The sequence below is a fragment of the Acomys minous genome, assembly GCF_964271855.1.
Source record: "Acomys minous genome assembly, chromosome: 11".
Lineage (NCBI taxonomy): Eukaryota > Metazoa > Chordata > Mammalia > Rodentia > Muridae > Acomys > Acomys minous.
In genome coordinates, this window is record NC_140492.1 from 50,212,046 (window position 1) to 50,238,854 (window position 26,809).

The 26,809-nt window shown below is 41.3% G+C and overlaps 1 protein-coding gene across 3 annotated transcripts in view; it reads right to left on the reverse strand.

Moving 5' to 3' along the window:
* LSAMP (limbic system associated membrane protein) overlaps nt 1-26,809 on the reverse strand; it is a 2,140,464-nt gene that overhangs the window by 40,834 nt on the left and 2,072,821 nt on the right. For all 3 annotated transcript variants that reach the window (XM_084800474.1, XM_084800476.1, XM_084800475.1), the window contains one exon: nt 9,240-9,374. In XM_084800474.1, coding sequence (XP_084656600.1) covers nt 9,240-9,374 — 135 coding nt within the window. The remainder of the gene's footprint in view (nt 1-9,239; nt 9,375-26,809) is intronic.

A 26,809-nucleotide genomic window follows, 5' to 3' on the forward strand; every position in this document is an offset into this window, starting at 1 on the left:
TACCAGCAATCTAGCTTAACTGACAAGTTCTAGGCAACTAGAGGAATCTGATGGCATTCCTGAAGATGACACTTGAAGTTGTCTTTAAGGTCCCCCATGTACATATGCACCTGCACGTGCACGCACGCGCGCACACACACGCGTGCGCGCGCACACACACACACATACACACACACACACACACACAGATATGAGAGAGACACAGAGACAGTGAGAGGCATACAGAGAGACACACACAATAAGAACCTTTCAATTAAGAGGTTATTTAATGGTGGCTTTCCATATGTCTGCATGTGAAAAATAGGCCTAACCACTAACCAAGCTGCTCAGATTTTGTGGTGGAAAAGGTTAATTAATACAACAAACTTTATCATATGCAATGCATTGAAATACTTGATGTTTTTCTACAGTTTTGAAATCTTTCTTTTTTTTCTGGTTTTTGGTTTTTCAAGACAGGGTTTCTTTGTCTAGCTTTGGCTGTCCTGGACTCCCTTTGTAGACAAGGCTGGCTTAGAAATCACAGACATCCATCTGCCTCTGCCTCTGCCTCCCGGAGTGCTGGGATTACTTGTGTGCACCACCACACCCAGCTGGGAATCATTTTTAAAGTTCTCTGTCTACAGAAACTCTGGTCCTGAGTTAGAATCATATACAACAATATCAGGTCAGACTGCAGTTTCCTCCCATCTCATAAAATCATTTTCTCATGTTATGCCTATAAGAAAATGAGTAGCAAAGTCTAAAACAAAATAATACCAATGATAAGAATGCGCTGGCCTGTTGCTGGCATCTGGTTTGACAGCATTATCCAAATGCCTTCTTACTCTGTTCTCTCTGAAAATGGCATAAAATGAGAAGATGATGTATTGAAAAGCTAAACAGAAGAAAATAACAACAAACAATGAACTGAAAGTAGGGCTCCTGAAACATAGCTTTGGTGTGGTTGAATGACCCTCTCATGACTTTCTGCCTCCTGGGCCTTGGCTTATCACTTACATAAGAAGGGAACTGAACTTTACAAGTATTTAGCAGTCCTCCCCGTCTCTTCCTTAAAACTGGGCTGTTAATATCATTATAATCACATATATTTTCCCACTTTTAACCATTTTTTCCTTTAAATTGCCAGCTTTCTAGATAATTTATTTGTCTACTCCATGGGTTAGGAGCTAGGGTGAGTGATCAGGTGTGGGAAACCTGAAATTTGCCTTTTGAGCCTAGTCTTAGCCAGAGCCCTGCTCCGTGGAAGCATCCACATGAGTTTAAAACGTTCCTTCCTTCTTTATCTTTTCAAAGAAGACAGCTTAAAATTATGGGCAAGGTTCCATTGAAAAGTCTTTCTTTGATTGGCCATGTAGGTCTTAAAGACCATCAGTTCAAGGGGTAATGCATGAATTGAATGTATTTGTGCTGATGGTAGAGCTATTGGTAGGCAGGATGGAGCATAAAATGGAGCAGCTTATAAACTTAGATTTCATTTTGATATAGTAGAGCTCAAATCGAGGCTTGGCCCTTCATTGTTCCCCCTTATTAGAGGGTTTAGTACTTTGCCCAGAGTCATACTGCTTCAATTTCCTCATCAATAAAGTGCTGGGAATAGCAGCAGGGAGGCCCATTTGGAAGCTGATGAAGGAATTTAGAAACATTCTATACCAGGTTTATGATAAAAGGATGGGAAGGAGAGACAGGTTTGGAATATATAGAGCCTCAGAAATGATCACCTGGCAGCGGCTTAAATATAAAGGGGAAGGGAAGAAGGAGCAAATGGGTGACGCCCAGGTTTTTTGGTTTGGGCATCAAGGGATGGCATCCACCAAAACATGGTACATAAAAAGTGGTAGAGGACGGCTCAGCGACTTGACCTTGACACAATGTATGAGGAGCTGAGTTCAGATCACCAGCACCCATGTAAAAACCTTAGGCATGCTGGTGCATGTCTATAATGCCAGGATTGGGTGGGGCCAGAGAGATGACTGGCCAGGAAGCACAGCCAATTGGTGGGCTCTACATTCAGTGAGAAATCTTGTCTTAAACAACCAAACCAAACAGAAAACCCAATAAGGTACAGAACAATGGGGGAAGATACATGAAGTTGATCTCTATCCTCCACACACATGCACACACATGTGCACCTATATAGACACGTGCGCACATGTGGATACATGCACACACACTGGCACATAAATGTATATGCATCTCTCTCTCTCTCTCTCTCTCTCTCTCTCTCTCTCTCCCTCCCTCCTTCTCTCTCTCTCTGTCTCTCTCTTACACACACACACACACACATACACACACACAAGTAACTGAATAAATAAAGTAGAGATGACCAATAGAGTAATAACTCAGTATATTTAATTTTTGTATCCTCACTTATTTTCACCATTTTAATGTTCTTCAGACACCTATGCTGCCACAATTGTAGCACAATGGTCCTCTGGTGTTGGTAGGAAAGAGAATTTTACTTCTGACTCTATGGTTTATTTAATTATTTAATATGGAAAATGAATCCTTTTTTTCCCCTTTGGTTGTTGTTTTTGTTTTTTCAAGACAGAGTTTCACTGGGCAGCCTTGGCTGTCTTGGACTCACTCTGTAGACCAGGCTGGCTTCGAACCTACAGAGATCCACTTCCTGAATACCGGGATTACAGGTGTGTGCCACCACCGCCTGGCAGAAAATGTATCTTAAGACATGTTTGTTTCTGCAGTGTCATGCATATAATTGACAAATCCTTATTGAAGACTGATGTTTCATTACTCTGCCGTTCACCCAGTCAAGCAAAAACAAAACAGAACAAAACCCCACACCCTTACATTTTACAACTACCACAGCCACCACCACCATGTTCCTCGCAGCTGGGGCATATTACCATGATACTGCTATTGAGCGTTCCTTCAGATCTCTCTGCCACAGTACCAGGAGCCCGGGTCCCAGATGCATAGTTTTGCAGAATATTCCTTGCTCTGACTGCTAACATCCCGAGAATTACTTAATATACCCATTACTTGGAAGATATTGATTTCTTTTCTGACTAAAAACATTAGGAACACACTGAGCCCCATTTGTGTCTTCTCTTTGTCTTGTTTGGCTTCTGCCTGTCTCTGTTTTGGAGATAGTGTCTCACTATGTTGTTCTACTGTCCTTGAACTTAGGGCACTTGTGCTTTAAAAGAATAGCTCTTTGTCCTTTTGGAATTTAGTTTTTGGCGGGGGAGCTAGGGTCTTCTGGTTCTCAAAGCTGGATCTAGGATCTCTCCTTCCTGTTCTTTTACAGGCAGACATCCCAGCCCAGGGTGCCTGGGGTGTGCGTGGCTAGTTGAATATGCTAAGGTATTAGCTACTTGGTGCTACTTCTATTTTGACCTTTACCATAAAAGCATTTAGCCTCTCAAATTCATCCTTATTTCTGAATTTGTTAGGCATGGTGATGAGGGAGACAACAAATCATTTATTAACCCACTAGAGGCAACAGCAAAGAGGGAAGCTGGCTAGAAACTAGGGCTAAGCACATTAAATTCAGAAAAGGATGACTCTGGGCAGTCATCAGGTCTAACCACTTGCTTCCTTCTTTTAAAACCAGCAAGTTCCTTTCACCAAATTCAATTCAGAGCCGCTGATAGGGAGTGCCAGAGCTTGTTGCTTCTCTTATTTCTCAAATGACATCATAACCTAGGTCTGCCTCCATGGCTTATGAACAGACATTTCAAAGTTCATTTGGAATGAATTCTGTGCAGGTGAGGCTAAGAAAGATTATTATGAATTATATTGTAGCATGCATAGTAGAGTTAAAATAATAGGTTTCCCTGTTCAAAATATGGCTATAATAAAAGTGTGCCTCTTAAAAATGCTGCACAGAGAGATTCATTGTTACTCTTTACATAATGTTGGAAGAGCTTACAATTGTCAAATGACTCCTCCAGTTTTTATTACCTCAAAATTCCAGGTCCTGAAAATATTAATCAGTGCTTTCGTATTCTTACATCACTGATAACAAAATTCTTTCCATCAGAATGATGACGATTGAGATAACAGTGGCTTGGGCAAAAATCCTCACTCATTTAATCTTCTTAATATTAGGAAAGATTGCACAAGACCCCAAAATTTGAGTGAAGTGTATAATTTAAAAGCAGCATAGATATCTGCTAGCTCTGATTCAGATGTTGGGCATCCATATTTGTCCAAATGATAGCCCTAAGAGTTAGGAGTTAGTAGTGTTATTTGGAGAACAAGAAGAGAAATTTGCAGAGGGTTAGTAACCTGTTCAAATCCATTTTACCAGTATTTGCTGAAGAATAGATTTAGACCCAGGATGATCACATTTTGGACCTCTCCTTTGTTTGTTTGACTAAGTCCTTTCATTTTGTTTTATTTTTTAAGATTTATTTACTTTCTGTGTATGAACATCTGTGCACCACTTGCATGCCTGATACCTCTAGAGATCAGGGAGGTCAGAAGAGAGCATTAGACACATTGGAGCTGGAGTTATTTGATGGCCATAAGCTTCCATTGCCATGTGAGTACTAGGAATCAAACCCAAGTTGTTTGTAAGAACAAAAAGTGCTCTGAGCTATCTCTCTAGCACCAAAAATAGACTCTTAATAAAGAAAAATCATTATTTTAGGGAGCTTGAAAAGTAAATGTTGCAAATTTCTATTCATAGCATGCTAAAAAAAAATGTCACTATGTATAGTGACATCATTGGTATATTTCTATATTAGGAGTCAGAATATGTATCCCTAACTTTCTCCTGTGCCTCTTCTGTTACCATAGACAACTCTCTCTTCTTAGCCTCTTGCCTATGAATGCAGATCATGGCACCTATCATGAAATCGTATGTAAAGAGAGCTTTCAACATCTGAAGTGGTTACATTAATTGCTTTTACCACTCTTACTCTTTTGTGTATGGGTGGAGAGAAAGTTATAGTGTTGGGCCTGGGAGTCCTAAGTCTGCCATTCTGAAATTTTTTGACTTTGTGTCAGAGAATGCTTACACTCCATGGATATGGGGGGGCAGGGTTGGAGAGAACATGAAAGTAGAGAGCTACAGGTAGGGAGGTGGTGGAAGATCTGGGAGAGGAGAGTAATTATGATTAACTGTATTAAATGAAGTTCTCAAAAAAAAAAGTGAAAATGTTTTTTTGGAAAATGTAAGACCAGCATGGAGACTAGATAGGTGTCACCATGAATAACTAGAGAATACGTCACTCTTTATTGAGACCTTATTTACCTAAAGTTTTCTCACTAGGTGACCCTTGAGTCAAAGTACTGAAGAGTCTAGCTGAAATGCACGTTTTGCCCAGTGGTTCTATATGCTTGTTCCTTTTCCAAGAGGAACAAATTCCAACAAGAATTGAAGTTCTGCTTTCAATATCCACCTGGCAGCTTACAACTGCCAGTAACTCCAAATCCAGGGCATCCTGAGCATTCTTTTGGCCTTTGTAATGCGCACACACATTTGTGTATACTCAAAAGGTGTCTCCAATCCCCATGCCTATTTTCAGTAACTTATGCTTTCTCTAAATCAACACACAGGTAAGAGCTGTGGAAATGTCATGTCACATGTCCCCCACCATTTGTACAAGGTGAGCTAGTTAGTTCTAGATGCAGAGTTGGGTAAATGGAAGATAAGGAGAGGAAAGAGAAAGTTCAATGGGTGACAATGTGAGCTGCTGGGAGGGAGGGGGACACACACACACACATACACACACACACACACACACACACACACACACACACACACAGACACTGAGGCGGAGAGACACAAAGAGACAAATCGATCTAAGAACAGTCTTAAGAAATTTTCACATGACTAGAAATAAATCCGCTCTAGGAAGAGTCTGAGAAAAACCAACAGCCTGCATTGATTGCACATTTGCTATACAATAGGTGCTATCTTATAGACTCATTAATGCATAATGGAAGCTGCAACTGAGAGTGTAGAGAAAGGGTAATGCATTTCTTTGATTGACATCTGAAAGCAATCTGTGGCCACAGAAGACACAGAAAGTCAACAGTCTTGTCCATTCCATAAATTTCACCAAACTTATTTAATGGCAAAGATTTTGAGGCCATGATTTAGCTTTCTATAGGTACCAGGACCTCCTACCACTTAGGAAATAGACTTTGCATGTAAAATGGCTGTGCGCTACGATATAGACCTACCACAGAGACAGGTTATCTAAGGGAAATAAAAATGGGAGGCTACAGAGTTGGCTGTGGGCACAAGGGGTGAAACGGTTATGTCCCCACTCTTCACTGTGCTAGCCTCTCTCTGTCCTGCAACAAACATCTGCTGGCAAATGAGTAAATGAATCAATGAGTGGCAGTGGGAAGGTGTAAGTACTGAGATTGCTTTTTTTTAAAAGTGGTATCCAGGGTATGTTCACTATGATAATCTATCTCATCAGTAGTTTTCTTAGCCATCCTGTTTGCCCGACCTAAACCTGAAGCCTGTTTTGAAATGGTAGAGAACTCAGGTTAGACAAAAAAACAAAACAACAACAACAACAACAACAACAACAACAACAACACACACACACACACACACACACACACACACACACACACACACACAAGAAAAAAGAAAAAGAAAAAAGAAAGGTTCAGATGAAGGGACAGAAGTGATCCTCGCTATTGCTCTATAGGTGAGAACAAGTTTATAAAATTCAGTCCCGGAGGCTTCATCTATTTACACTATTTTTGGGTACTCTGACTTATTTAAACAGGAATTGTAGTGTGAGGATTGATTTTTATATAAACATACTTAATAAAGTTTGGGTTAAAAAGGGGCATTCCAGAGGGATGTGAACTTAGAGTGTTTTCCCCTGATTTATAGCCAGCATCATTTATTCATAGGGTTTGGGAAAATATTAAAAGGGAGTTTTATTTTGGGGTTTCTAGTTATACCTTCAGTTAATATTTACTTAATATTTTTATAGGCGTGGATACATTCTTGCTCTTCTTGGTTAGAGCATCTTGGGTATTTAATTGAACTGCTCCAAGGCACTTTTTGAGAATCTGTAGGCTCTATCCTTATTCAGGGTGTCACTCACCACAATACGAGCAAAAGCTCTTATTTTCATAAAACTTTCCTTGAAAATTATCAGTATTTTTTCCTCTTCTAAATTACGCTTTGGGGACAGTGCAGAGGGAGCAATGTCAGACTAATTGCTTCAATAATAACAGGACCCAGGCGTCTGGCTTTGATCTTGGAAACCATCTACAATCCAGACCACTTTGATGTTTCATACAATGGAAGCATAAATATTTTCTATTTACCACATGATTGGACTTTCAGAAACCTAATTAAGTTGAAGGTCAATTAACAGAAAATGAAATCTTGACTCCAAAAAGTCAGAGAAGAGGTGCAGATTGTAGCATGGCTATGTGTGCATAAAAGAAGTTAACTAACCTAATTATAAACTTATATAAACACCCAGAGAAATTGCCTTTCATGTGAAAAAAAGACCTAAAGCATTTTATAACATTGAGATCATTAATTCATCTTTGAAACACACCCAGTACTGCAAAAGAATAGTAATACTGGCCTTTCAAAAACTCTATTACTAAAAAAATGGAGACAGGCAGGGATAAAAGCACTTCACAGCTCATCAAATGCAGCCCCTTGCTCTTCAAAATGAGACCATAAATGTGTAGTTCAGTGCTGTGTCTATTGGTTTCCCCTAGGTACACTGTGGAGTCTTCACTGCCCATTTCAGAAAGCTGAAAGGCTGGCTGGAGCTGGGCACTGGGGACATTCCAGCACAGGCTAAAGCACTTTAAGCAAGATTCCCGAACACTCTAAAGTTCAGCTCCAAATTTTCTAATGCAAGAATGTTGATTCTCATCTCATTAGATTATGGTGTCCTTAAATAACATGCTTAAATTCCTAATAGGAAGCTGTGTGGGGCATTACTGATACTTGAGATTCCTCCTCTTCCTCTTCTTCTTGGGAAGTTAGGGCTTTAGAGTAAAATAGAGCCGAGGCTGAACCCCTCTTCTTACATTTGCTTTTCGTGTTGCTTGGGTTAGGTGATTTTCTGAACTTGGGCTTCAGTTTCTAAAGCTTTAAATTGGAGTTGATCATATTTATGTTGTCAGGGTTGTTAGAAGAACAGGGAACATTTATGCTGACTCTGGCACATAGGTGACAGCAACAAAGACATAAGAAGACAAAAGCTAACTCATTATGCCCTAAAATACTCTTTAAGGGGATGTGGGCTAAAGCATGTGTGCATGTATGTCTCTGTGCTTGTGTGTGTGTGTGTGTGTGTGTGTGTGTGTGTGTGTTGTGTGTATAGATGGTTATATGCGTGTATGAATGTGGTGATAAACATACACACATACAGAAGGGGTGGAGAGAGAGAGAGAAGAGAGAGAGAGAGAGAGAGAGAGAGAGAGAGAGAGAGAGAGAGAGAGAGAGAGAGATCAGAACATGTCTTTGTCCTGTCGTGTCATTAGCCACACTTATATGGTATAGAAACTTGAGTTTTAATGCTATAGAAAGTCACCCCTAATTGAGTAAGATAAACAAATTTTCTATTCCTTTGCTGGGTGACACACATCTTAGAGATCCCTTCCTGCTCCTTCCTCCCACTTTGAACTACATCTAAAGAGCCTTTCATCTGACAAGTTCAAAGTATGCCCACTTACCTATGCATCTTAGTGAAATCTTCATTTCTGATGCCCAGGCTTTAGGAAAAATAGATAACTAAAATTAACTTATCAGGCATCCCAGCTAGACATCAGGGACACACAGTATCTGGCCAGACAGGCTTGAATTTGTTCCCAAGGCCAATTAGTTCAATAACAGAGGATAAAATATAATCTTGGGGGCTATTCTCTTCTGACAAACAATGCATTAAGATAAAAATTCCAGCTAAAGTAGATACGGATTGTTAGGTTTCCCAAAGTAATATGACCTTGTTGTCCACAGACTCTACAGCAGTGACTGCCAGAAACTCAAGTGGTGTCTCATCATATTTTCTTAATTCCACAGTCTGAGTAAAAGACAGAGGCTACTGTGAAATGTATTGCTGGCTATATTTAGAATTGGAAGAGTTGATTTATCAAATTCAAAGGCCAACCCTTGCCCTTGGAAATGTCCAATGTACAAATGTGCATCCCTGACCAGAAGAACATCTGCTTGAAATGCTAGGAGCCTTCACTAATGGAATCTGTAGAGCTCGCTGTGAGTGGAGGTGCACCCTGGGCACATGACACCTGCTGCTCTTTCTTGTACTCACAGTTCACAGTGACCTTGACTTGCTTGACATCGGCTGAGGAGACCTCATTGGCAGCCTTGCACTCGTATTTGCCCGACTGCTCCCTGGTGATGCCCAGGATCTCCAGATATTCTTCTTCTCCTTCAAATTCTCTTCCTGAAAAACAGACAATTGCATTGCTTTTTAAAAAGAAATCTAAAATATGCAACAGATTGCTTATTTAAAAAAATAATAAATCAGCACTGCTTCTCATTAATTTGACAGCATGCTTTGTCTGAGGTCAGATTCTACAGATGCAGATGCCAAGATGAAGTTTCTTCTGAACGTGATTAAGTGGGAAATGTTCTGAGGAAAAACAGTTGAGGACTGGGGAAACGGGAGCTAGAAGAGAAAGAAGCCAAACAATGTTATGATGTCAGGTTAAATCTCCAGAAACAATGCTGACTCGATCCTTTGGGGACTCAGGGGACCACACATGTCTCTTGACGAGAGGCCAGAGTACTCAAACATTCATATCTGTCAGTCATCAGTCAAGTATTTGCAACAAAGTAGGGGCGGAGTCAGCATGAAGCACCAGGGGTATACACAATGCACTGTTATCATCTGGACATTACTAGTTACCCTCCTACTCCAACGTACCTATTAGCAAGAGAGTGGCTTGCTTGTGAGAAATGCCACTCTTTTGATTATGTGGCTCTTGTTTCCACAAAAATCATGTGCTGGGGCTGGAAAGATGCCTCAGTAGTAAAAGAGAGCTTGCTTGTCTTCTATAGGTCTCAAGCTCAGTTACCAGTGCACCAGGCAGCTTGCAACCACCTCCAGTTCCAAGGAACCTGATGCTCTCATCTGGCTTCTACCAGCACTTCACATATGTGGCACATACGTTTACACACACAGAGGCACAGAGACAGAGAGACACAGACACACACACAAACACACACATATACATGCACACACACACACACACACACACACACACAGAGTGAATGAGAGAGAGACAGACAGACAGACAGACAGAGACAGACAGAGACAGAGACAGAGAGACAGAGAGATAGAGACAGAGAGACAGAGAGACAGAGAGACAGAGAACAATAGGTCTAAATCTTTAAAAATAAGCTCTGTGTTAATCTTTGTTGTGAAACTAATCTTTGTTTTCTATTAGCATCCAGGCTTTCAAACTATGGGTAGACGCATAAGAACAGGCGTCTAATGGTGTCTCCAAATCTGGATGTAGGGAACTTTATACCCACGGTTAACAGTTGGAATTAGGGAAAGGGAGGCTCCATTTTGGAACAATCTATAAAACTGGATGATGTTTTGTTTCCATAAAGAAAAACTAGATGATAAATCTTTCAAACTCTCATGTGGAACTTAACTGGTTAAATGAACTCCCTTTCTTTCTGAATAGACCAGAAGAAACGAAGTGGGAGGAGACACTAGAGGGAGGAAAGAGAAGACAGACAATGAGGGTTGGACAGCAGAAAGGGCTTAGTTAGAGCTTAGATAGAAAGGCCTGTGGACTTGAACTTTAACTAAATTCTACGTCCCTCACCTGCCCAATTCACAACTCCATTGCCAGTTGGGTTAGCACAGAGCAGCTGGGAAGGGTGTTGACACAGGCCTGCCCCGCTGATGGAATCTCGCTTCTCATCATGCTACACTAAATGGTGCCAATTAATGGCTCCGCTCAAATGCCACAAGCTGTTCTTGTTCTGAAAATCCCCCAATGGCCAAATCAACATCACACCCAGCCAGCACGGACATGAATTCATCGTCTTGATATGTCAACGATGCCTGCTAAGTAGACTCCCCGCAGAACACAGGACCTCTTCGATAACATTCTATCACACAACTGCCAGGGTCGCTAGAGGCTTCTATTCCCTGTCAACAGTCAGGACGACTGGCTTTGAGAAAACCAGGACAAACAAGGAGTAGGCAATAATAACATTAAGTTATTTGTTTTGGACGTAGTGTGTACTGGATAGCACACTTTTGTACTGGCCGTGTGACACAGTTGCTCTAAGAAATATCTCAGGATATTATTTCCAAATGGTTAATTTCTGCCTGTGATTTCCCTTCCCCATCTTCAAGCATGTAGTCAGGCATGCCTTTATGCAAATGTAGGATATGTAGAAAGTGTGGGAGGTCAAAGATGATTAAAAGAGATCTAACATTTTTCTACCTGATACCTTCCAAACCAACAAACCTTATTCTTTATCTATCTATCTATCTATCTATCTATCTATCTATCTATCTATCTAATCTATCTGATCACTTTACAGCATGGTCTTAGCCCCCTCCCTCCTCTCCTCCTATTCTCACCCCTCTCCCCAAAATCCCCCTTTTCTTCTTCTCAGAAAATGGGAGCCTCAGAGCCATTTTCCCCTTGAGCCCTCCTTCCCTGGCAGTGAGAATCTTTATCCTAAGGCGGGGTGACAGCTAAGATCAAAAACTCAAGTGACAGCACATGCTGGTGAGGATGTGGAGCAGGAAGAACACTCCTCCATTGCTGATGGGAGTGAAAACTTGTACAACAACTTTGGAAATCAATCTGGAGGTTTCCCAGAAATTTAGAAATAGTTTTGCTACAAGACCCAACAATGTCACTCCTGGGAATATACCCAAAAGATGTTCTACCATGGAACAACTATGTGCACGGCAGATTTATTTGTAATAAGCAGAAACTGGAAAGCATCTAGGTATCCCTCAACTGAAGAATGGTTAAGGAAAATGTACATTTACACAATGGAATACTGCTCAGCTATTAAAAACAAAGGCATCATGCATTTTGCAGGCTAATGGATGGAACTAGAAAAGATTATCCTGAGTGAGGTAACCCAGACTCAGAAAGACACAAACCTTATTCTTAAGTGAGTATAGAATTTTCAGTAGCAGAAAGAATGGTCACAGGCTTGAGGATGGTTGAAACACTGCATTCTTTTCAATCCCCACAACATGTCTAGAAATGGGAGGAGTGGCCATGGATCCCTTTCTCACATTTTATTTTCTTAAAGAAAAAAAAAAGCCTGTCTCGGGAGAAAGAAAGATACTTTTGGCGGTATTCTCTCAGGCCTTACTAGTTTGGGAAGAAAATAAAGCCATATTTACTGGATTTGGGGTTTGGGATTCTTATATACCAATGCACATGTTAATTAATCTTATCCCCTCCCCTCCAGAAGTGGCCAACAAAGCAGGTCCCCACTACGTAAACTTTCAGTCTCATGTCTGTAGGAGGAATTTCCCAAATGCCACCTGAGATGGGAAGGGGGATTTTCCTTCTATGACAATACACATGAGGATGGCAGATATCCTTTCTCCTCCTCCCATGATAGCCTCCTCCAAGCCAGGGCTAACTCTGTTTCCTGAACTGAACGCCCGGCTAGCGTCTCATTAGAGTGGAGAGGTTCTGGTAGGATAAAGTTTCCCTCATTCAGCCAGCCTGATAGTCATGTGTAATGCTGGATAAGACCTCTGTACGCCCCTCCTTATTCTTCCTTTCTTTTCTTCTGGATGCTCTAGCTGAAACCCAGGGCTTTCTGGCATTCTTGCTGTTCTATTTTGCTTAAGCCCACAAGAGGGTTACCTGTAAGGCATTGTGTCTACGTCTTCACTCAAGAACTTCTCATTAAGTTCAGATAATAGCCTTGGAGGCACAAGTGATTCTGTTGCTGTCGTCAACCCAAAGTTCTGGATTGTAAGCCTCGTGGGTGGTTTCGTACTCTTGGCATCCTCTATGAACTTGCATGACGTTTGCCGTATATTAGGAAGCTGGTAAATGTTTACTCAGGTAGATTGATACAGGTTTAATATTTGGCCCTACCTCAATTTGAATGTTGAAACTTAATCTACAGTGTGATGGCAGTTGGATGCATAAAGCCTTGAGGGGGATGATAAGAGCATGAGAGTGGGCCCCTCATTAGGACACAACAGCAAAGTGGATTTCTGTGAGCCAGTAAATGAGCCCTCATTAGACTATCTATCTACCTATCTATATCTATCTATCATCTATCTATCTATCTATCTATCTATCTGTCTGTCTGTCTGTCTATCTATCTATCTCTATCTATCTATCTATCTATCTATCTATCTATCTATCTATCTATGCAGTTTGATCTTAGACTTCCCAACCTCCAGAACAGTGAGAAATAAGTTCCTGTTGCTTGTAGCCACCTATAGCTTTTCATTATAGCAGTCCCGATGGGCTGGGACGCAGCTGAGCAGAATTAAGCAACACAAGCAGGTACTAGAGGCCGTTACAACACCTCCTATAGCTTAAGAGAATGGAGCCGTATATGGAAGCCATCATAAAATCCCATTCCTCTTTAATGATCCTAACAGTGCACCAGTTTGCTGGGGAAGGGAGTGTGTGGAGTATGCTACTGTTAAAGGCTGGGCCAGGGCCCTGCTCAATATGTCCTAAGGATGTAAATGCTGCATGGAGTCATTGCTTCAGCCACCAGCTGAGCCCCTACAGACACAGGCCTGACAAGACGCTTTCCCCTTTGTGTCAGCAATTGCAATTCTTTGTTTTAAACCATGAAAAAGCCACACGAATTGCAAACTAGAAAATGCTCAAGTGCACTCATATGCTCCCATGTTTTTTCCCTTGCTCGATGTCTGTCTTCCCATGGAGGCACGGGTTGTTCTCAGTCACACCATCCAGGTGCTGTCCACTCAAGGATGCTATCTCCATATCCTGTCCTTTGAAAAACTTCTCAGAAGGGAAAGTGAACCATAACCTGCCATTTAAGTTGTCTGGAGAACTTGCCCAAGGACTACAGTTTAGATCTTTCTCCAATTCCAATCTGTTATTTTGCTTCAAATGCAAATTTCAGTATTTTTGTATTTGAAACATCTCAACCACTTTGCTCACTCTGATGAGTGTTATGTTTATTTTGGTGTCTGGTGTTTAGTTTAAATTACCTTCTGCATAGTGCAATTTTGTGTCTTCTGGCAATAATTCAGCTAGAGGCCAAATAGCTCCTTGTCTATTTCAGTGTCTGCACCTTTCACCCTCTTGCACCCAATTATCATGTTCCCCTTTAGTCTCTGTTTATTCAAGCTGTGCATTATTCGATCCTTTAATATGTCTTCATGGGTCAGAAAGAGGAACCCAGAGCTAATGGCAAGAGAGAAGCATTCTCTTTGGTGTTCCCCAGTGTGGAGGCAATGCAGCTAGAAATGACACCCATTAGAGTATACCAGGTGGTGTGCTGAGGACAATATCTGCTTTGGTGAAATTGAGTTTACAAAGTCACCTAGTCCTTGTAAGTGAGCAGCCATTTGCAACTAAATACACTTCTATGGAGCTTCTTGCCCTCTTTACTTCTTTCTTCTCCTTCTTTTCTTCCTCTTCCCCTGCCCTCTCTCTCACACACACACATACACATAGACAGAGGTGAAAAAGTTATCAAATCAAATAACACTATGAAAATTCGCAAGCCCTCTAATATTTACTCACTAAACACAGTAGGCTGTTTTTAATTTTTTCCCTAGGACAAGACAACTTATCATTTGTTTGACATAAAACAACGCATTTTAAAGGTCCCCTTCCTTATTACTCTTTATGAGATCTGTAAGTCTTTTGCTTTATTTGGGATTCAAGAAGTACAACTCATGAAACCTGATAACTTTGACTGTTTTGTGGACTTAGCAATGCAGAATTCAGAGGACTTTAGTCTGTTAGATAAACCATGTCTTTCTGTGTTCCTAGAACAGTCTAATAGCAACTTAGCAGTCTTATCTCTCCTAAAGGGGAAAATGTGTTTGAAATGGCATTCCCTCTACTCATCTGAATTTGAATATTTACATATAAGTGGTTTTAAACACATTAGCTATAAATGCAAACAAATATAGAGTTTAATGAAAAGAAAAGAATTGACATTTTTCTTACAGTGTGTGTGTGTGTGACGAGTCCATGTTTGGAGAGGAGAGTAAAGACAGCAGAGGCCACCTATCAACTTATACACACAAGAGGAAAAAGTACCATAAGTCAATAATGCTCTTTGAAGTTTCCCAGGTGAACTTCAAATGCTGTAATAAGTATCTGTTCAAGTATCAGTTCTTACAGTTCCTTTTGCCCACCCCTCCCCCCTTTTAATTCCTGAGGACATGCTCATGTAGTCCTGTTTTTGCTCCTTCTTTTCCATATTTCTACACAACGCATTCCACTCAAAAAAGTTATGATAAGGAAGAGTGAAAGAACACCATAAACAGACGGGATGCTTGCATTAGGATTTGCTTATATCTCTAGTGTGTTTCTCTCTGGGTCCTTTGACATTTTTGTTTCTCAGTTCCATATTCTACCTGAGAGGCCCTTCGGTACTTGACAATCTTGCTATCCCAATGTGGAAGCCACTTCACATCCACACTTTTCCACTTGGAAAGGGAGTGGAGAGTGACTGAAGGAAGTAGCAATCACAGGGGAATGAGGAACAGGGGGGTGCATCGGAGGAAATAAAAACCAGCAAGCATGAGGCCAGGATACACTAAAGATGCTTTGGATTCTGAGGAAGTCTTAGACAAATGGATAAGAGAAGGGCGAGCTCTCTGAAAAAGTATTTGACTATTAAGATGTTTTAATTGCGTGGACAGGAAGGAGTGGGCTACTCTGATAGAGTAACGTTCCTTATTTGAATAGTAAAGCACAACAGGGTGTTAAATATGTAAGCTGGCTTCCTGCCTTCTGCAACATTCCTAGAGGGTAGTCAGAAAGCAGGGACAAGCACAAAGCCAGGGGAGGGCCACAATTGGCTTTGCCTCAGTGAATGAGCTTGGGCTAAATAGAACACTCCAGCATTGTTTTCTCTGGCATCGGAAGAGATCAAATTCATTCCTATTTGCATCTTTGCTCTCGCACACAGTATCAGCTAGCTGACATTGTTTAAGCTTAGCACTCCAGCTGGGGCCACCATCCACAAATCCTTTCCAGGCCTGGGGTCTTAAAATTCTCTTCTGTGTGCACATTAGTAGGCTGACATTGCTACCTGGCAGTAGAATAAAATCAAGACCATCTATATTTAGCGCTCTATAGGATTTGTATTGAAAATTGTTATGCTATATTGTGTACTACACATTGCATTATGCACTGTAGGACTAGTTGGTGTTGCCTGTCTAGCAAACTGTTGGAACTTCTTGAAAGTTCATGAAATAATACAAATTTGAGGCAGGAGTTTAAGGCAGCGAGGCCCAGAAGACCTTATGCAAAGGCTGCACAGCTGGCATATGAAAACATCCTGTTTGCAAAGAGGAGACTAGAAATGCCCAAGCTGAGGCCAGGAACTGAGATGCACGGGCACAGATGCAGAAACATTCCAGAGAGCCCAAAGGTGCCCTGAAATTATAACAGTGAAACACACCCCCCTAGATGGAGAATTAATCTGCTGGTGAGTGATGAGGATGTATGCCAGTCATAAAGCACTCTGCCTAAGGTCTGGGATTCAGTCTCCAGTATAGCCAAAAAAGAAAAAAAGAGGTAAGAGAACTTGTTGCTTTTGCAGAGAATCTGAGTTCAGTTTCTATCATCCACGTGGGACAGGTCACAACCACCTGTAACTCCAGCTTTAATTAATCCAACATCTTTTATGGGCCTTTGTGGGCACCTGCATCTATGTGTGAGCACACACACACACACACACACACACACATCAACATAAAATAAATATTATTAAAATAAAGATACTAATGAGACATAGGATGCATGAAACATATAACAGATAGAGTATGTGCAAGAAAGCCAGAGCTATCGCCCCAAAGCCCATTTTAGGCGACACAGGACTCTATCCGTGTGCAGCGGACACTGTAGAACTGCCAACCCTTTTTCTGTTCTGGTCCTCTTCCTCCTTTGCAGGTGTAGTCTTCCCTAGTAAAGTCCTTCATTTTACATGCCACTATCCATTTTCTCTGTGTAATTCTTTATTTAGAATCCCCTAAAGGTGCTCATTGGACCCAGATATCAAAACAGTTATTGAATGGGACACTGCTTAATACTTGCTTAAGAATGCTTTAATATACTGAGTTGTAACCATCAAGATATATTATATCAAGCCACGGTATCCTCAACATTACTTTAAGATGCAGAACCCAGGCTTAGAGTTGGGGTAGGAAAATGCCCAAGTTTTAATGTAAGATAGGTCTGTGGGGTTCTGAAGCTCATGATTAGAATTAAGCATATAATTCTTTATTTCATCATTTTTCCTTGCTGAGGGAAGCTAGAGTTTGCTTAGTTCATAGTTTCCAGAATCTAGGGAATCTCTTCCTTCAGTGCACGAAATAGGAGGGTGAGTCCCGGGGACTAGAGAGCTGGTAGAGCAATGGCGTTTTGTTATGGACAGACAGGGAAACTCACAGGTCTCATCTGTGCACTTTGCTTGACCTCTTCACTGAGAGAACCAAACAAAGCAACAACTGTGAAAATGGCATTTGAAAACTTGGCCTCGTTCAGCTATTTTTAGAAGTTCCCCCATTAGTATTATAAACCACTGGCACATGAAAATGCCAGCACCAAGCAAAGGAGCCCTGGAGGCCTAAAGCAATGGACTTACCATTGGCAAGAAGGAGTTTCCAGGGCAAATGATCTTCCTGGAATTCAACAGACAAAGGCATGGGAGTCAGCAGGCAAGCTACAAAGGAAGTGGCCTGAAATGGAGATCCTCGTGCCAGAGAAAGGAGGGCCTTGATGGGACGCCACTCACAGGTGTGAAGGATAGCACAGACTGGATTCTGATTTGCTTAAATTGACTGCCCATCTCTGGGTTCCTTCCTTCTTCCCTGGTATCTTCTCTCTTCCTCTTCCTTCCTTCCTTCCTTCCTTCCTTCCTTCCTTCCTTCCTTTTTTCTTTTCCTTCTCCTCTTTCTTTCCTTTCTTCCCCCTTTCCTTCCTTCCTACCTTTTTCCTTTCTTTTCTTTAATCTCAGAGAAATATGGCTTATAATATAGAATCTCACAACTATAAAGGAAATTCCACTTATCTGAGGTCCTTTGCATATCAAGATCACTTTTTTGTCTTTTTGTGCATATGTATATGTGTGTTTTACACATGTGTGGGGGTGTGTATATGTGCATATTTGTGTTTGTGGAGGCCAAAGTTGACACCAGGTGTCTTCTTCAATCTCTCCACTTTATATATCGAGCCAGAGTCTCTAATTTGAAGCCAGAAGTTCCTCAATTGTGTAATCCAGCCAGCCAACTTGCTCTGGGGATGCTCTGCCCACCATCTGAATGTTAGGATTTCAGGCTAGACACCAGCCCACCTGGCATTTAAGTGGGTACTGGGGTTCTGGACTTCAGTTGTCATACTTGGGGGCAACCTCCACAGCTCCCTAACCTCATTTATTTTTTGCTGCTGGTTTCTTGGCACTCTGATAAACTTACCTATGCTTTCTATGAGAGCGAGGGACTGTGTCTTCAAAGTCACCATACTCAATATTGCGTTGATAGTGTCTGCTGATTGCTGTAGTATCATGGTGAGAATCATGCTAAGGTAGAATCTGGGCCCAAAGAAAGGACGTGGAAATATCACTGAGGAGGGCAGAACGTGAAAATTTGGGACACGTGCTTCAACCCTAACCTCCTGAGGTATTTAGTGTAGCTTGCTTGGGTTTTTCAAATGAGAGGAAATGTATTTTTACTACGTGGTGTTTGTTAGTAGCTAAGAACATACCAAGTGCTGGCCTAATTCACATCCCCTGGGAAATAAAGCCAGATGCTTCCGGCAGAGTCGGATGCTTTATATCATGGATGTGGTTGGTAGTGCTAGGTCTTGGGTCTTCTAGGGACATCCTGTAGAGTATCTTCCACGGGTGTTTGGAAACCAGGTCACTGTGAGATTCTGGGTGAATGTGGATTGAAATGCTTAGTCTACAAATCGGGGCAACTGAATCCCTCAAAGATTCCTGTAACGTGAACTTGGCCTCCAGTGTAGATATTAGGTGATGCAACAGGTAAGAGGTGTGGTCTAGCAAGAGGTATCTGGGTCTTCGGAGCTCTGTCCATGGAGGAAGTTTCTTACTGGAGCCTGGTTAGTTTGTAAGGAATGTTGTTTTAAGGGAGCAAGCGTGGCTCCCTTGTCTCTTATCATGTGATCACCTCCCTTTTGTACATGTTTTGTCGTGATGCTGCATCCCATGGCCTGATATAATCAGGGAGGCTTGAAGGGTTGTTTGGATTTTGTTCTCTAAAATAGTGGAAATGGGACTAACACAAACACATCGTGAAGCAATTTCACCATCCTGCTTCAGCTTTGCCATTCGGAATGCAAGACAGAAAAACCAAATAGTTAAAACTGAATAAAAAGAGAGAGAAAAAAAAATAGTACTTCAGAGGCATCCTTCGGGAGTAAAATAGAAGTAAGAATTCCTGCAGGTTCTGATTGTTTGCAAGATTATTTTGTAATAGGGAGGGTGAGGCGAAGATTTGAATTGCTGGACAGAGGCAGCGACGACCAAGATCTTTTACCATTGTCATCAAAACTGCAGGGGCAATACTCGACCTGTTATTAGCGATTCTGCCACGGCTGCGGATTAAATATCAAGAGAGATGAGAGCAGCAGTCGCTGTTTTCAAGAGTCATATAAATCAATTGGCATTTTGTAAGTGAGTGTGTTAAACCCAGCAGGGCAGCTGCACTGTGGAAGCTCAGCAAGGTAGAGGCCTGTAGCTGCCTAAGAAGCTTTGAAATGTAATTAAAGCAAAGCAAAACATGGCCACCCTCTCTGGCCCCTCCATTCTTTCTTTGCCGGTGCGGATGCTGAAATGCCTCATTTGAGTTCACCCTTAAATCCCAGTTCCTTTTCTGGGATAGACTCATTGCTGAATGAGGTGTTCGATCCAATTTAGAGACCTATTCCTGCTTAAGGTCAAAATATAGGCAATGAAAAGTGGAGATGAAGGCAGGGAATAGAGCAGAAAACAAACTATTTAGGCATGCACTAAAGCATTGTCATTGTAGTGCTTCCAGTTAACATAAGGTGGGCAGCCTTTGGTAAGGCTCGGGGGTCACGGTAACAGTAGCAAGGGGTCTGGCAATTGATGTCTTCATTTAATATCAAAACGTATAAGCTGGGGATTGTAGCGAGCAACATTCATTTTGGGTTGCAGGCTTCTGCTTACTAGCACCCTTCAATCTCTACCTGGGATTTTTAACCTCTCCGTGAAGCAGATGGATGGATCGCAGGCGGGGAGGGGCCTCGCGGAGGCTCATGATTACACCTCTAGGCCAAGTGGGAGCAAAGAGAAGAGCTCCTGCCTGCTCTTAAAAGCAGTTGATCGCCCAGGCCGGGCCAAGGCACTACCGAAGGCTATGAGGCCATTGGGCCGAAGCCTAATAGGAAAACAGCAGCGATTTGTCTCCACTGCTATTTATGTTTCAAGTGCTGGACAGGCTGTCAGTGCAAGTGAGGGCCGCTAAATTTACTGCCTTTCAGATTACTGCTGCAGTCTCTGACTTGACAAGTCACTTCATTTAAAAAGCATAGAGCGAGGATATTTCCTCTCTTTCCTTTTAAATAAAAACAAAGGGAGAAGAGAGAGAGAGAGAGAGAAAAAAAAGGCCACCGGAGGTTTCGATGGTTGAAATGAATAAAGTGCACAAGACATTCTCAGCCTGGCACATGGAGATTGCGAGAAGGTGGCTGCCCTTACAAGCTCCTCTCTAATTAAATTGGAAGGGAGGAAGGAGGCAAAGCCGTCAGTCCTGCTCCTCTGTGGACCTGATGACGCTTCACTGAGGGTGGGGGATGGAGTGAGAGTCTGTTGGATTTCATACTTACAGGCCATGATAGACAATGGGCTACAAACTAGCAACAAACTATATCTGCTACCCTACTCTACCTATAATTTGCTTTCGGAGGCCTTTATATTCTGGGGGAAAGAACTATAAGAATAAAGAAAATATTAGCTATCTAGTGAGTATTAGGTAAGGATAAGCATGGGTTGCCTTGGAATGTTGAATAAGAGTAACAATTCAAGATAGAAATAGCCAAAACTCTAAGAATGTAATATTTATGTAATTCCTGATGGTGTCATGGCTCTTCTTGCTCTAAGTAGTTTATTGTATATATGTGTAATAATATAAATGTATATGTAAAAAATTAAAAAAATGTTTAATTAAAAAACAAAATAGAAATCTTTAATCACGTATTTTAATGTTGTTTGTGGATAGACTATTGCACAGGTTTCTGTCATGAGCAGTCATCAACAAATGTCTACTGCTACCACACACTTGTCAAAAGTTGAATCAGGAAATGTAGAAAAAAAGAAAGAACGAAAAAGATGCCATCACCATTTCCAGCTTTCATGAAACCGGCATTTTCATCCGGGTGGATGAAATCGAAAGGCTCAGGGCGAGCCTGGCATTCTTTCACAGAGAAATAAAGGCAGTGGCTGGTGTGGTGGCTCACATCTGTAATCCCAGCACCCGGGCAGCAAGGCACAAGGACCATGCCAGGCTTGTTTGAGACCAGATATCCATAGTGACCAGGCCAGTTTGGGTTAAAGAGTGATACCCTAAGTAAGGCATGAAATAAAGTCATAAGAAGAAATTTCTTATTATTTGACCACACAAAATGTAAAATTTTCTCCATAGTAGAAGACCTTCCCCCATGAAACGTACAAACGAAGGGGTGAAGAACAAATTTGTAATGTATGTGACCTAACAGGATCACATTAATACAGAGCTGAAGTTTCAACACCAGAAGGGTGGTCTGACATTTTTGGGAAGAGTCTGGCCATTTCTATTCCAGCTGAACATGGTCATACAAACCAGTGCGCCCACAGCTGTGCAGTGATGCGCACAGAAGCAGAAGCACCTAGTCTTAGGAAAGGACATAATACTTTACATCCATATAATGGGATAGGATACAGCAAAGCATGACAGCTGCAAAAACAGCAGGAATCATCTCCTGAACATGTTGTGTGAAAGAAATAAAATATTATGCAAATCTTAAAGCCAGCATATGAAGACTGTACACGAGGAAATTAATCTCCACTTTTTCTAGGCATGTAGTTGGCAATGTCATAGAGCAAAACAAGGAAAGGACCATCACAGAGTATTTATCATCATCATGCCTTGTGTTTATTTAGTGCTTAGCACGTGTTCTTGTTTGTACAGATTAGTTACTGTATAATTTAATTCATGTTATATGTAGTACTATCTAATTATAATACTTACATGTTGATTATAGAATATTACAAATGATATAGTCCTTATACCCTCAAACTTACACACACACAGAAAAAATATACTTATATACATAATTTTTGATATGTTTATATGTGAAGGATGTCTAACTAATTCTGTTAGGAGTCTCATTTCTGGACCATGGACTATTAGTAATAGTAGCCTGTGGTGGGATTTCTTATGCTTATGGCCTCTCTTCTTTTGCTACCCTATGTTTTTTTTTCACATTTTCAGCATAGATCATGCATCCCTTTTATAACAAAGCATTTTAAAAGCTGAAAGTAGATTTAAAATTTCAGTATGGGGAAAGCCTTACTCGCCCATGTGGCTGTATCCCAAGGATAAGTCTCTTAAATAAACAAACAAACAAACAAACACCACAAAACAAACACCCTAAACCAAAACCAAACCAAACCAAAACATGATGAGATGGTTCTATTTCTGGAATAAAGAAAGACAAATTAATTGACAAATCAGACAGCAATCTCATGAGAGATGAACAGTAGCAAACAAACCAATATTATATGAAACAATTTCCCAACTAGGTTCAGTGTGTGCCCTTTACATGTGCCCTGTACATGCACACCGTCTCTCTAACCTACCTTAGTCACTGCAGCCACATATAGAAAGAAACCACAGCTGCAGCCCCACCCTGACCCTTGCCACCCAGCTCCAAGCAGAGAGCTCAGCTTGGCTGCTTGCTAGAAGCTCATTCTTTCTCTCTCTGAGAGGAGTCTGGATCTTGAAGGTGGCAGTACTTGTATGCACACGCACGCAACTTCCCTATCTATTCCTCACCCTATAACATCATTTTGCAAGGTTCTTATCCATAGATTTTACTTGTTTCCCCAGCAAGGGCTAAACCACGAATGACAACTCATGGCCTTTTGTCAGGGTCACTGTCACCTTCCCTATGACTTGGACTCTTAAACTCTATTTGCTGTATTTTCATAAACAGTAGCTACTATGATGCCTCTTTCAAACCAGCCTGAGTTCTTTTTTTTTTTTAATGAAGAAAGTGTGAGCTGGATGTAATCATAATTCACCCTTTTCCTAGTTCACTTTTTCTTTTATATTCCTTCAGCCCCAGAAAATTTCGTGTATTGTCATCACACTCATTAGGATCTTCTAAACTTTCCTATTGGCTCGGCACCCCCTACCCCGTTCAGCATGTAATGGTGACAGGCATGAATTACATAATTGTTTCCTCATACATGTACAATTAATAGAGTCTATATGGAGACCTTTCACAGATAGTGAGAACAGTTGACACCTAATAACCACCATAGGAAAATTTGGGGCTCAGGATTTCTTCCTTATTATATAGCACAACAACCAAGCATTTCAATGCACTAAAACATTTATTCATATCAGAAGCAAAGGTTGTTGTGTGGCTTCTCAGGCCTGTGCTAAAGCCATTTCTTCTCAGTCTGGGTAGCTGACCAGGCTGCTTGGAGGGTCACAGCCTCACCTTGTATCCACTGCAGCCACAGAGTAAATGTCCAGACATTCCACTGATAATGGACTTCAATCCAGAGCTGGTCAGATGCTTGCTTAAGACAGTTGATAATTGCAAAGTATGTCTCCTCGGATACCACTGTCCATTTATTTAAGAGTCTCTGGATTGTATCCAAAGATCATGAGTTTAGAATGCAAGCCATTTGGACGATAATTATTTCAGCACTTCCTAGAAATGGCTTCACTGAAGTGAGACCACAGTTCCTCTATAGAGACGATGAAAAACATTACCCTCTTGAACACATTTTTCTATGAATTTCATAAACTTCAGTCCAATATGTTTTCTAGTGCCCTATTTAGTAGCTGATATTAAAAAGACTCTATGCACCAGATGGTTCCAGAAAGGAATAAAATGGCTCTTCAAATGATTCCTTAAACTGTGACTAATTTCTTCAAATTAAAATAGCTATTTTTAATCTTTTCCCCTTTGCTTTCACTTTAAAAAAATTATATGAGTATATTGTCCAGATTTCATGCATGCTGTTAGCCTATCTCAGGTTCCTGTCAGCATGTTTCCCAGTGTTTCCCAAAGTGGTCCACGAACCACCTACGTAGAGATCACATGTGCAGTTGCTTTGACACAGAGATCACCAGGCCCTTTGCAGGTGTGCTCAGAGTCTCCGGGTTGGGGCCAGAATCCATGGCATTAGAACCATCTTGGTGAGGCTCAGTACCATCTGGTCGACCTTAGTGTCTGGCATCTAGACTAGCATCTGGGCTTTTTTCCCCTCCACAGAGTCAGACTGGCCTGGGATTAGGAATCGATCTGCATTTTAGGTCAGGGAATTTGAAGGAGAGAAAATTTATGAGAGAAACTCATTTTTAAAAAATTGAATTCAGTTTCCTTTCCTGAACTAACAATTCAGTCTCCATTTGTTGGGTACTACTTTGTAACTCACAGACCACCGCCACTTGTTAGTTCATTTATCGTTAATCTTATTTTTGTTCTTTCTTGACAAATGAAGAAAAATAAAGTTCAGGAAAGAAGGAATTATCTGGATGTCACGCAAATAGAAAGAGGTCTTTTAATCTACTGCACAATGTTGTGAGACTCTTGGCTCTAGATTTGTAATTGATCTCCGTCTTTCTCCTCTGCTTTGGGTATCAGGCTGTTGACAACCCATGCTGTGTCCTGTCCTGCCTGGAACTCAAATACATCTGGATCTCAACTCCAAACAGTCCTCTGCTCTTTCCTCTCCATCCCACGCATCTCTTTGTCATGCCTGCTATGATGAGAATTTTTGCCATGGAAATCATGGAGAATGGGCTCTTTGTATAGAAAATGGGACCAGAAAGCACACATCTGCTTTCTGTGCTCATTAAACATAAGGTTCATCTCAGAACTACCTTTTGTTGAGAAGACAAACTGTTAGCGAACTTTGAAAATGACATAGATGTGGGCTGGCCTTCTCAACTGTGGGCAGGTCTTCGGAGACCAGATTGATTTGTAAACAGATGAAGGTTTCATGGTTTCTTTAGATGACGTCACGTAGGATTCAGAGAGGACCCATCTGCAGCCTTGTACTCTGGACGTGTGGTTAAAGAGATTACCCGTGGCCAGCTCGGGGTACAGGAGGCAAAACAAATGCTGTCTGTGTGCAGAGACTTGACAGATTGCCAGGCCGGATAAATTGCCTCGCAGATATCAATCTTTAAGGCTTAATTATTTTCCCATTAAGACTCCTTTTGCAAGGCAAATATTAACGTGAGTGGTTATACCTTTTATCAGCAATGTCTTAATTCTCAATTAACAGCTAAGGGATTTCTCGGCCTGCAGGCAATCAGGATAGGTCGTTGGTGGAATTGGTTCTGGCGAACTAGGAAGAGTTGAATGGAAAAAGAGATCAAGGCAATAGGGGAAAGGTCATAGACTCAGATATCACATTTCAAATAACCACAGCTTAACTTACATAAATATTTGGGGTAACTAGGCAGTAAGTAATCTGAGAAAAATTATATGTAGGTATTGATAAAAATCCATTACATATAATATATGCATATATATCCCATACCATATGCATCAGCCTTGGAATCAGTATAAGGCACACTAAAAGTTTTGGGTTCATTTAAGGTAATGCAGGGTAGATTTAAACTTCCTGATACATACGTTGATGAGGACAATAATGACCCAGTTTCTCAGACAATAATTGGGAAAGTTCCAAGCAGGAGGTCTTAGAATACATTGGAAAAAAAAATGCCAGACTTTCAAATCTTCTCATTCTTTGCTTACTTGTGTAGTAATTTAAAATAATGTTGGTTTCCCGGAGGCGGAACCTAATTATATCAATAGCTCAACATCATATGCTGATGTGATTTCAGGTTCCTGGTCAAAGTTTTACAGTCTCAGGGTGAATGAAATTAAACACATTAAACCATCTCTTTTTGGTAGATCGAGTTACGTAGAGGGAAAGTTAACAATCATCTCGGGCTACAATGTCTGACCTGAAGTGTGGATGGGCAAAAGTGACCACAGGAAGGATGTGATGATGAGACAGTGAGAAGAAGTGGTACTGAAGCAGGCAAGGTCATAGAGAGGGGCATGGGAGGGGGCCAGGGAGGGCATAGGCCAATCAGTCAGATCACACCATAGGGACGAACGGCAGCAGGAAGAAAATACCATGACTTGGAGTCACACATCTCTCCAGAAAAGTAGCTGGGCCAAATACACAGACTGAGAAGTTTGACCAGGTTGTGTTCACAGAAGAAGTGTTCACAGACACGGCGGAAGTGCTCATGCTAACAAGCGGTCATCCGATGCTCTACACAGGGGAGGACAGGTGGTAGACGAGCTATGGTTTCATTTACTAGGTATAAAGTGGGCTTCAGTTTCACAGAGCCTTCAACCATACAATAAGCTTCCGTTCTCTTTAAAGAATTGGAGTCTCTAAACATGTTTG